General features: G+C 37.1%; 1 protein-coding gene across 1 annotated transcript in view; it reads left to right on the top strand.

The window, feature by feature from the left end:
• The window catches only part of LOC107286029 (lethal(3)malignant brain tumor-like protein 4), a 43,045-nt gene that overhangs the window by 5,468 nt on the left and 24,944 nt on the right, over positions 1 to 12,633 (top strand). Inside the window, exons 4-11 of the mRNA XM_015814324.1 lie at positions 1,279 to 1,367; positions 4,691 to 4,795; positions 5,303 to 5,438; positions 6,026 to 6,117; positions 6,862 to 7,013; positions 7,804 to 7,880; positions 11,595 to 11,680; positions 12,201 to 12,311. Of these exons, the coding sequence (XP_015669810.1) occupies positions 1,279 to 1,367; positions 4,691 to 4,795; positions 5,303 to 5,438; positions 6,026 to 6,117; positions 6,862 to 7,013; positions 7,804 to 7,880; positions 11,595 to 11,680; positions 12,201 to 12,311 (848 nt within the window). The remainder of the gene's footprint in view (positions 1 to 1,278; positions 1,368 to 4,690; positions 4,796 to 5,302; positions 5,439 to 6,025; positions 6,118 to 6,861; positions 7,014 to 7,803; positions 7,881 to 11,594; positions 11,681 to 12,200; positions 12,312 to 12,633) is intronic.

Here is a 12,633-nt window from a genome sequence, read left to right as displayed (position 1 = left end):
TATTATTATTATTATTATTATTATTAAAATGCTGCTATAAATTCAGTACTTTGGCAACCTCTGTAATGACCCAGTGTACTAATGTTACAAAGAACATTCTATCAATTTTACACTTACCTTTATAGTCCATGAAATGTATTACTTGTAGTCCTTAAAACCATTCATTTAGTGGCCATTCAACGGTACGACATTGAAAAAAGTGACTTATGGCCATATTTCATCCTTATGACCATTGCACATTGCAGCATCCCCATGGTCATGTGATCAAAATTCAGACAATTGGCAACTGGCATATATTTATGATGATTGCAGTGTCCCAGGATCATGTCATCACCTTTTGTGACCTTTTGACAAGCAAAGTCAATGTTAAGATTCACTTAACAACTGTGTTACTCACTTAACAACTGCAGTGGTTCACTTAACAATAACAGTGGCAAAAAAGCCCATAAAGTGGGGCTAAACTTACTTAACTGCTTTACTTAACAACAGAAAGGCCACAATATTGGAACATTTCTCTTCATGTCATCCGGCCATGGTCTGTTCTGTGAACTCTAGACTATATATGCAGTCTTATGTCCCCCTCTCCTTCAAGTTGCCAGAATTGTTTATTTAGGGTCTCAGGCCCATCAAACACAAGTGCAAAGTTTGAAATACAGAAAAAAATCCAAACCTGAAACCGATAGCCATTGCTGGAAACATGGCCCCACTTTACAATAGTTGTCCAGGTTAAATGTTGCCGAAGTAAGGTTGTAATTTGTTGATGAGAAAGACAACTAAAATTTCTGATAATTTGATTTATGAGTCGGGTGATACAATGGGCAGTGTAATAATATATAAATTATATATATAGTAACATATTCCTATTTACTTGTGAGTAAATAGGAATGGAATGGAAGATCCATTCCAAAGAATTTAATTCTGAGTAAATATATATATTATGAGTTTGTGTTGTAAATGTGATAAATGAGAAGATTCGTGAATTCCCTTTAAAAAAAGGTATGATCGTGGCTTTAGAACTCTGATTTTTGGAATCTCCTATCCAGCTAGTGTGATGAGAAGGTTAAGCCAATTCAATCAAATATTTACATAGGTGTTCACTTTTAAAGATGATAATACCAAAACGGTAAAATGCATTGTTACATGTACATAATGTACACGTAAGTACATTATAACAAGTGTTCTATCACTTGTCCTACATTACTCCTTCCATGGATCTTTGTGGTTCCATACTCGGTTTCCCAGAAGCAATTTTTTTTCATTCTATCTTTGATTTCTCAGCTGTTCCTGCAAAGAAGAACATTTGGAACTGGATGACATACTTAGAAGAAGAACGAATGCCAGCTGCTCCCTTAAAACTTTTCAAAGAGGTTTGTAATCTCTTAAATGTTTTCTTGTGGATATTGAATACAGGTAGTCCTCGACTTACAATTATTTGTTCAGTGACTATTTAAAGTTACAATAGCACTAAAAAAAGTGACGTATGACTGTTTTCACACTTAAAATCATTGCAGCATCCCCGTGATCACGTGATCAGAATTTGGCCACTTGGCAGCTAGCATGTATTTATGATGGTTGCAGTGTCCCAGGGTCATGTTATCACCTTTGGTGACCTTCTGACAAGCAAAGTCAATGGGGAAGCCAGATTCACTTAACAACCATATTACTAACTTAAGAACTATAATTCTTCACTTAACAACTGTGGCTAGAAAGATTGAGAAATGGAGCAAAACTGTTCCATCCCAGCCTACGTACGTCCTTGTTATTTCACAAAGACCACCCCTCTTTTAACAGTAGACTGGAAAATAAACCCTTTTTATTTGAATTACAGACCTGATAATTGTCCCAGAAAAACAAAAGCAACAGAACACTTTTCCAACGGAGACCTTGTCCAAAAAGCAAAACGGAGCCAAATAATTCACAGGCAAAATAAACAGTCCATGATCTCTTGACACTGAAGTTCTTTGCAAATGGTTGCCTCCAGCAACCAGCCCTGCCTACACATTCCCTTTTTGTTACGCAGCCCCCAAGGCGTGGCTTCTCACTGCTTTCTCCTCTTCCCCTGGAGTCACCCCATTTCCTCCCTCTGTCCTAGTTGTGTGATCTGTCTGTGTTTATGAGCATCTCTGAGGTCTTCCAGCAGTGCTTCCTCCGAATCCGACTCAGCTTCCCAGCATAGCTGGCTCTCAGCTCAATCACGAGTGAAAGGACCAGCCTCTTCATTAGTTTGTAAGTCCTGCAGCTCATCAGAGCCTCCCTCCGATTCTGATGGCTCTCCAGGCCCCTCCTCCTCCTCTTCTAATTCCCCAGACTCAGCTGCCAGGAGCACAGGCTGGCATGGAATCACAACAAAAACATACTCAGCAACTGTCTTGCTTAGCAACAGAAATGTTGGGCTCAATTGTGGTCATAAGTCGAGGCTACCTCCATGTTTGTATTGCCTTAGAACCAGAATCTTTTGTGGGTGGGAAATCAAAGAACCAGATATTGTAATGAGATGGAATATGTTGAGAACATTGAAATCTTACACATCTTCTTAAAAGGGCTCTTTTATTGGAAGCAATAAGACCAAGGTGACTTCTTCAGTGCTGCAGAGAGACAAACCTGGGTCCATCATAATTCTAAGAAACTTACAGAGGCCCAAGTATGCTTGTCTATCATATTATTATTATATGGGAGTTTCACGCTGGTTTTGCGTCTTTCCAAATAGAGTTTGTTGATGTGGAGATGAGTATTCCTTCACCTCCTTCTTCATTCTCTCTTTTTGTCTTGCATAACTGCCTGTAAAAGAGAGATACTAGTTTTCTCATGATATCCAAGCAGGGAAACACATCTCAGCACTCCTTACAAGTCATGGGTGTTTGCACCATAAAGATTTATAATCTTTGCACTGCATTTACTTTGAGTTTGATAGAGAGAAGTTGCAACTAGGGATAAGGTTTCTTGTTGGAAGGAAATGCTGCGCATCAGAAGGAGGGAATAAGATAAACATCTATCAGTTTTTGCCTGGAAAGGGATTCAGTGTGAGCTGGTGTGTGTGTGTGTGTGTGTGTGTGTGTGTGTGTACGTGCGCCCGCTTTATTGTGCATCTGGCTTGTTAAAGGGATGATATGTGAATTAACCATTGTAAGCAGTTTAATCTTCACATTTAGTTTTACCCACAACCCCTGTTTTAATTTGTGTCTATGAAATTGCTCAGTATCATATCTAGTATCATATCTAGCAACTGTAGAAAGCTAGTTTTTAACTTTCGTAATTAGCATAGTGCTGACATTAATTGGTCCTTGACTTTTAGCATGTTGTAGATTATCTTATTAAAAAGTAATCATTACAAGTGAGGGTACAAGTAGCAGCCAATTGCCATATCTAACAATATGCACAAAACCAAATCATAGAAAATGTGAACATAGCATCCTTCCTGTCCGTGCTAAATTATTTCAGTTTCTTCAAATAAAATGGAGATAATAGAAAATACAGCACTGGGAAGATGCTTGATCTGAACCATATTTCACTCCCAGTTTTGTATGTAAAGCTCAGCTTCTTAGAGGAATTTTCAAAAATATATATTTAACTTTCCAATTGTTTTATATTGCTATTTTATGACATTATAAGCTGTCCAGAGTCACTTGATAGTTAGATGGGCAGTATATAAATTGAATGAATGAACGAATGAATGGGCAAGATTTTAAAAAGTCTTCTAGCTGTCAGCAGAGTTTTATTTACTGTGTCTGAGTCTAAATTTCAGAATAATATTGTCTCTTGGTCTGATGCTTTTCCAGGTCAGATTCGGAAGTTCAGTTCAGACACTATATCATATCATGCTGTGCGCTAACTAAAATTTAGGATATGAAGTTAGGGTATCCAAGTATATAAGAGTCAAATTAAGCATTATAGCAATTTGCCTCCATTTTTCCCTGTTCTATTTAACTTCTTAGGTTTATTTCCATCTCCAGAGCGTAGCAGTCTCTGAGTACAGGTGGTCCTCAACTTACAATCGTTCATTTAGTGGCCATTTGAAGTTACAACAGCACTGAAAAAAGTGACTTAGAACCATTTTTCATACTTACTACCATTGCAGTATCCTCGTGACCACATGATCAAAATTTGGATGGTTGGCAATTGGTTCATATTTATATTGGTTGCAGGATCCCAGGGTCACGTGATCCCCTTTTGCGACCTTCTGAAAAGCAAAGCAAATGGGGAAGCGTGTTACTAACTTAACAACGGCAGTGATTCACTTAAGACCTGTGGCAAGAAAGGTCATAACATGGGACAAAATTCATTTAACAACTGTCTTGCTTTGCAACAGAAATGTTGGCCTCAATTGTGGTTGTAAGTCAAGGACTAGCTGTGTCATAACAGCAAACTATGGTTTATCAGTTAAGAAATGAACACTCCAAGGGTTGTCATTAAGGGTTGTCATTATTATTTTAGACTAGAAGCACAAGTCTGTCAATTCAAACACTGCACTAACTGATAATTAAACTTTAGTAATTCTTAATTTCTATAAACAGCTTACTCCCACATAAAAAACAAGAAAACATTTTAAAAAGTCAATTAAGCTTAATTATAGAAAAGGAATACTATACACTTGATATTCTTTCTTCATTTTCTTATTTTCCCCACAGAGTATTGACATTGCAACAAGGAGTTTGTCAGGTCTATAATAATATTTTATTTCTTTTTACTGTAGTCTCAGTCCTTTCCACAAAACAAAAATGGATTTAAAGTTGGAATGAAGCTTGAAGGACTGGACCCTGAACATCCATCTTTATTTTGTTGTCTTTCTGTTGCTGAGGTACTGGTTTGACTTTTTAAAATAACAAAGAAAATAACTGGAAGAGGGATGAAAAGCATGTCAATGATCAGTTAATTAATTCTGGCTGAAGTTAATGAAATGCCGACTGACTAAGGCATGCTTTTTAAAAAACATTTTAATATACTGTACATATTGGCCATGTTGATATACATTGGTAAATGAGTATTGGTACCTGAAAAGATATTGACAGGTAAGGCCAACAATCTGAACATCTTTAATTGGCTTTTTATACAGTTCTTGTGGGGTTTTTTTTATAGAGGCTTGTGCATTCTAGTGTTACTTTCATTATAGATAGATGCTTGAATTCTACTAAGTAAAGTGTCTGTGAACTGTAGCACCAGCAATACATTAATATAATTAATACAATTAATGCATCCACTATTAAAAGTTAATCATGTTGAAAATGAAATAGGAGCAGAATTTTTTTAACACAGACTTTTTTGTGTTTTGCAAAAGTAACAACCTTGCATTTGTGGTTGGTTGTAGGTGCAGGGGTATCGAATGCGACTGCATTTTGATGGTTATTCAGAGTGTTACGACTTCTGGGTTAATGCTGATTCAACAGATATCCATCCTGTTGGCTGGTGTGAAAAAACAGGCCACAAACTGCTCCCTCCTAAAGGTGTGTGTGTGTGTATGTGTATATGTTTATATAGTTTTATATTAATAAACATTCTTATCAGAGATGGGACTTTGAACTGAATCCAGTTTGCTTAATCTCCCTATTTGAACTACAGAGCCTCTTGTGAATGAAAACTTTCAGGAGAAAATTTTATTTCTAGGTTGATCATCTTGAGGTGCAACTTTCTCCATGTTGTGATGAAAGGAGTGGACACATCTGCTCCTTTTTTCCAATTTCATTTCAACTAATAGTGCTTGAACCAAGTAATAGCTTTAATGAAGAGACTAGCCTAATGTTAAAGCACTGAATTGGTTAAAAAGGAAAGAAGTGAGGTTGATCCTGACACCCACTTTGCATTATAGCCACAGAGATTTCTGAATTTTCAGATGAATGACTTACAACTGCACTAATATGTAAGAAAAAGGAGAAATATTTATAGAAGCCTGGAGACACTAATTGTTCAACAAACAGAGCTATCGTGCAGATTTCAAATACTTCCCATACTGTTTCTAATTCTGAGAAAGCAACCTGTGCTATCCCACAGGCTTTTTATCAAAAAATAATTTTTTCTTTCTTTCTTTGTCTAGGTTACAAAGATGGGGACTTTAACTGGGCTTCATACTTAAAGATCTGCAAATCTCAGGCCGCCCCCAAAAATCTTTTCAAGATCCTAAGCACAGTGAGTAGCAACACCAATTTCTAGCTGTCTCTTTCGAGTCCTTTCTAAAACAGGTATCAAGGTGCCTTCAGCTAATACTTAGAACTGAAACAAAACCGCTGAGAAAGAGGGAAGCAAAATGAAATAGGAACTATTATCTCTCACGTTATATTTAGAATTCAGAGTTTATTGCCTGTATTTGTTTGTGTAGAATTCAGAGTTTATTGATTTGCATTTATCTGAGCAGAGGAGTAAATTAGCCAAGCACAGCTGGCACAGAGTAGCTTGCTTTTTATCTCCTACGTTAACCTGGTTCACAGACCCTCCGGCATTTGTTCAGTGTTTGGGCTGAAAACATTTATTGATTCATGTTCCTGCTGCTCATCTGAATATCTTTTCTAGTTGCACAGCTGGTGTTTTTCAGGTATTTTGATTCTTTTGGTGTCTGCTCTGTTAAGCAGGCACATTTGTTCACTTATATACTGTACCAACTTAGCCAATCCTTTAAATTTCAGTGAATTAAAAAGATTTTTTTAATTTTGCATTCAGAGTTTCACAGCTTTAGGAAGACTCATGGAACCAATAGTTAAATTATGATTTCTTAAACAAAACACAATTCCCACAACCTAGCCAAAATCAGACATGTCCTATTTTGATTTAGAATCTTATGTGAATCAGCAGTAAGATCAGATTTTCTTCAACTCAATGCAGACTTAAATACATCTAATGGCAATGTTTTTTTCCCTGTTTTCTCCTATCCATTAGCCAGTCACACCTTCTGGTTTTCGGGTGGGCATGAAGTTAGAGGCAGTAGACAAAAAAAATCCTTCCCTGATGTGTGTAGCCACCATTGCAGACATGTTGGATAATCGACTGCTGGTTCATTTTGACAACTGGGGTGAAAGCTATGATTACTGGTAAGAACAAGAATTTGTTATATTGGTGAGAGTAATGGGGTATTTGCCCAGGAACTGAAGAATGTAAAATCATTTGGAGATAAGGAAACCTCTGGAGCCAGTTCTATATTCATTTGCACTCAGCTCTACTCATAATTCAATTTGTTGAAGTTCTGATTGTAAGCCCATATTGAAATATGTGCTGCATTCCCTCCAGGTAAATATATATTTGGACCATGTAGTTTGTCTACAAATTGTAACAAATAAAGAATTAAAATCTAAATTTAGTTTGGTAAAATGTAGAAATATAAATTCAAGCCATATAGCTTACCATGTATGAGGTAATACAGGATTATACAACTTACCGATAGAGGAGAATATTTGTAGCTCAGCGTTGAACTGTGGGGTTCTCAGTGCTCTCTGAGTTTGGTGTTTTTCTTGCAGACATTTCATTACCAAACTAGGTTATATCATCAGTGCATTGATGTACTGCAAGAAAAACACCAAGCAGAGAGCATCAAGGACTCTATATACAATGTAAACTGCCGCAAGAATCTGTGTTTGGGAGTATAAGGGGTAAAATGAGTGTTTTAACTTTCTGGAAGTCTAATTTTCAGTTAAAGTTCTCTATATTCCATAAATACAAAAGAAAAAAAATCACCCCAACTCTGGATTATCATTTATGGATCTTGAAGGCTGCAAAAGAGATGCCATTGGCCTGCCCTATTGCATCCTTGATATTAAAGTTCAGCATAGAAACATTAGGCCAAGTTTGCATAGCTATATTTCATCATGTATATCTTTGGTGCAGGTGTGATGCAAGTAGTCCATATATTCGACCTGTTGGTTACTGCCAAGAAACTGGATCTGCCTTAACAACACCAGCCGGTAGGTTAAAAACACATCATTTTCAGTCACTATGAAAATATCTGCAAGGAATATTAATATTATCATGTTATGAGACTTATTTCAGTCACACTGAGGAAGTCCTACTTACTTGTAGTGCATGTTCTACCAATATTTTTAGAAATTATGTGTCCCAATCAAATTCTGAATCCTTGGAATACTAGACAGAATTTGACTATTCTATCCAGGGGTTTCAGCAGAAATTGATTAACAAAAGTATTATACAAGGAGAATGCAGGACTTGAATATTTTCTTCAAAAGAGCAGGACAAAGAGAAAGACTGACTTTTTCCATTAAGTTTTTCAAATTTCCTGGCACAGTTTGGTTAGAACCTTAACTGATTCTTACTTTGTTGCTTGCCATATTGATGCAGATATTCCATCATTCCATCCTATAGTTGTCTGATTTGGTAATGACTGGAATGCTAATCTCACTTAATCTTCTAGTAAGACTAGAATACTAGAAGGATGCTAGGAATAGTTAGTGGTTCAAGAATAAGGGACAAGCAAAGAACATGCTGGCTTGATACCATCAAAGCTGATACAAAGATGAACATTCAACAATTGAAAGAAGCTGTGCTTGACAGGATAGCATGGAAAGCACTTGCCTATAAATTATAGGATGTAAATTATATAAAATCACCAAGAGTCAGATATGACTGAATGGTTAAAATACTAATATAGGGTCTTGTAAATAGGGAATTCCTTCTAAGATACATTAGATGCTGCTATTTCATTGTATAGAATTTTGGTATACCTTTTCCATCTTTGTTTGATCTTCTTTCAGTCAGTTACTATCTGTCCATTGGCAGCTTTGAACTTCAAGCTTGAAACCTCCTCCTGAGTTCAGAAATCTTTTGGAATATTTTCCTTGATTTTCCACGTTTGTTTCCATCTTTTTATATCTTTACAAATGTCATTATATTCTTCTAGTCTCTTCTAACAGTTCTTTGAAATTCTTTAAGTTCCTTCCTAAGATATTTCTCTTTTTTGTCTTTGGTTCTGACTCTGCTTACTTCTGTTTCTTGATCTCTTATTGTTTGATTTCATGCCACATTTGTTCTGGTTTCCACTCAGTGAATTCCTGTGGTTTTCTATAAAAGTAATTCCTGATGTTTTTCTTGAAAATGTTAACTCCAGATCATATTGTGGAAGGTAGCTTCCTTCTTCCACTTTAACTTGACTTAGAATTTGCAAATGAGCAGAGTGTGATCTGTTCCACAGTCAGCTCCTGATTGTATCTTTGTTAATTTTTTTCCACCTTCTCATACCAGTTGTTATGGTTCCGGCTAATGAAACACTTCAAAGAACTTCCAGGCATTGGTTTTCCTAAAAGTAATTTATTGTTACAAAATGTCGGCACAGGCACAACGAGTTGATGCTAAGATCTAAAATTCTCTTCCTCTCAGCAATTAATTTACCAGCATGTTCCCTCTCTAAATTTGCTGTCATATATCATGTTCTCCTATCAGGTGGAAGGGCAGAGGTTATCTTCCGGTCTCTTCCCAGCAGTCCTATCTTTCTCCTCCCCCCCACCATCATCTGAATTAACTCTAAAAATACCAGACAGTTCTACATATTTCGTCAAAGCAAGAATATACATTATTTGCAGCATTGACACCAATATTGTAGTTAATTTTATTCTCCGTGTTGTTTTGGTTGATTGAAAACTATTAGCTTAATTGAAAACTAAATTATTGGCTTGGCAAAAACGGGTAAATTCTCCTGTCTCATTTCTATTTCCCAGGCACTTACTCCAAATACATTTTTCTCCTTACTTTTTCTTAGTTTAGCATTCCAGTCTCCAACCACAAGCAACATATAATAAAAGGATTGTTGTTATAAGAAAAACAGGAGGAGGGAGAAGTATTATATATATTCGCCTCCTTGAGTTACCTGTAAGGTAGTAAACGCAGGATAAAAATCAAATAAATAAATATCTTGCTTGTTCTGTGAATTTCAAATTGAACTTGATTATAAAACCTGTCAACAAACTGTTTTTCGGCTTCAGCGGGTGAAGCATGAACTTGGATAATAATTGCATCAAAGATTCACTACCATGAAGTCTGTACGATATTATAGAAGCACTGAGGACACAGTATCCAAATCCTGTCCTTGAGATACCCTTCCAGAGTAGGAAAGCATGCCCTTGAGTAGTAAATGATCTTTTTAACGGAAAGCGTCCAATTTCAGTCCATTTCAATTTGCTGATGTCTAAGAGTCAATATTTCATTGATTCATTTCATCTTTCACCATATTGAACGTTTCCATGTTGGTGCTGATTTATTGGTTGATTGCGTGGTTGGTTGGTTGGTTGATACAATTTAAAGGCATCCAACTCCCAGCGAATCTTACGTTTCATGTTCCTATTGTTCTGTCTCAGCCTACGTGAGTACTTGCTCAGCTGCTTTACTCACGAGGAAAAACCTCTCTTCATAGAACCAGGCAGGACCCATAAGAAAAACAAACCCCTTTTTATTTTTACACACCTGATTCAATGTCTAAGACTTCGGAGACAAACAACCCAATGAACAAAATACAAAGCCTCAGTGTGAACAGTTGCCTTCGGCAACCAGCATCTCCCACACCTCCCCCTTTTATAGTTCCACCAGGGCATGGTTTCTTAATGACTTTTCTTTTGCCTCTGGAGCCGCCCTACTGCCTTCCTCTGTCTTGCTCGCCTCTCCTCTCTGCGCATCCACGCATCCGGGATTGGCCTCAACTGTTCCCGATCACCACCCAATTCAGGCTCCTGAAACAGCTGTGTCTCTGCCTGAGCATGAGTAGAGGGGCCGGGCTCCTCGTCTGACTGTGAGTCTTGGTACTCATCTCCATTTCAAGGCCATTGAGCCAGCTCTGTCTGAAGACATTTCTGTGATCATGTGGCCAGCATGTCATCACGGAGCATTGTTACTTTCCCATCAAAGTGGTACCTATTTATCAACTCGCACTTGCATGCTTTTGAACTGCTAGGTTGGCAGGAGCTGAGGCAAAAACGGGACCCCCATCCCACCTGCCATGATGAGCTTGAAAGGGAATTCACTTGGAAGTTTTAAATATAATTACTTCCTAAAAGATCTTTAAAAACTATTGCTAGTTGCACTGTTTGGTGTAGAGAGTACCTACTTAAGACAACTTTTAAATCCAGCTGTTAGAGAAAGATAGTGGTGGAAACTCCTTGTCAACTTCTTAGCATTTGCGATGCTACTTCTGTTATTGCTCACTGATGTATTTCAGAAATCAACAGCTTAATGTGCAACACTAAGATGGCCTCTCCATATCAGAATTGGAATTGATTTGTGTTCTTATTTTCTCTCTTACTCTCTTTTTACCTCGCCATCGGCCTCTGTTGCAGATGCAATGGCAAGCGAATGGTTTGCCAGAAAAAGAGAGACATGGCGAAGCATAGGGAGGGAGAAAGTATGTTTGAATACAAGGTTCATTTGTGTAGTTGCAAAGTGGAAGCTTACAGTAATTAAAACAAGTGAACAATTGCATAATGAATGTGGTTTTATGATGTTATTTTACTGCTTAAGTTGTTTTTCTCTATGGCTGCAATTCAGCTACGTAACCCAAGTCATGCGTAATGTATGCATGTGATCTCAGAAGCTCAGAAGTTCTTATCATAGCCATCCAATAATTAATTAATCTTGCAAGGATAGGAATAGACTGAGGACCATCTGAAATCTCTTTACAGCATACAAAGATTTCAAAAGCTTCTCATGGGAGAAATACCTGGAAGAAACTGGTTCTCAGGCAGCACCAGCAAGAGCATTTAAACTGGTTGGTCAAGATTTTTTCTGGTTTTTTTTCTTTATATTGAATGAACCGTATCACTGAATGATGTAATTGCATTTTTGTACTATCTCCTGGATAACAATGGTTGGGGCACATTTATTTTGATTATGATTGTCATCATTGTTATTAATTTCCCTATCACATTAAAAAATATCTAGATAAATTAGGCAGCAATCTTGGCCTTAAATGCCAGATACTAATATAACACACATGCCAGAAAAGAAAGTTGGAAGTGCTGGTTTCTGCAATTGAACAAGCTAATTTGTCGTGACATACAAAAATGAAAATTGAATTCCCATATTCACAAATAACCCAATTGCATGTAACAGCAAATTGCAGTTAAATTAAAGCAGAAAATAGACATTTTCAATCTTTTCTTGAAATGTGTGGTGTAGAGGTAGGGCATCTTAATGCTATGATGCAATGCAGTCCTCAAATATGCCCTTTAAATGATATAGGTATTATCCTTAGTTGCCTCTGATTCCATATATAATTTATTTTATAGCGCCCAGCTCATGGATTTCAGACTAACATGAAACTAGAAGCTGTAGACAAAAGAAACCCCATGCTAATTAGAGTGGCAACCATAACTGAAAAGGATGACCATCGTGTCAAGGTATGTATCCAATTCAAATAGAAGCAGTGAACCTCATAAAAATATCCTAATAATTGGAAAGTCAAAGCCAATCAGCCTTGGTTATTTTGGGGGGGGAGGGGGGAGGGGCTGAGAACTGGAAAAGAAAGTAGAATTTGCTTTGAATTTGTTCTCCAAGGAACTTAAAGTTGGGTTTATTTCTGTTGCTGAGCCAGGGAAGTAATCAAGCAGGGAATTAGTCTGGAATCATTACATAAGCACATAAAGGCAAGGTCCAACCTCCCTTGAATGCCATTGAACCTTATCTAGTCTGGTCCAGGAACAAATTGCCAATCTGGGAAGA

This window comes from Protobothrops mucrosquamatus, unplaced genomic scaffold (assembly GCF_001527695.2).
Source record: "Protobothrops mucrosquamatus isolate PMUCROS unplaced genomic scaffold, P.Mucros_1.0 scaffold237, whole genome shotgun sequence".
NCBI classification, from domain to species: domain Eukaryota; kingdom Metazoa; phylum Chordata; class Lepidosauria; order Squamata; family Viperidae; genus Protobothrops; species Protobothrops mucrosquamatus.
The sequence above is the reverse complement of the archived record's forward strand: the minus strand, read 5'-3'. Positions and strand labels throughout refer to the sequence as shown.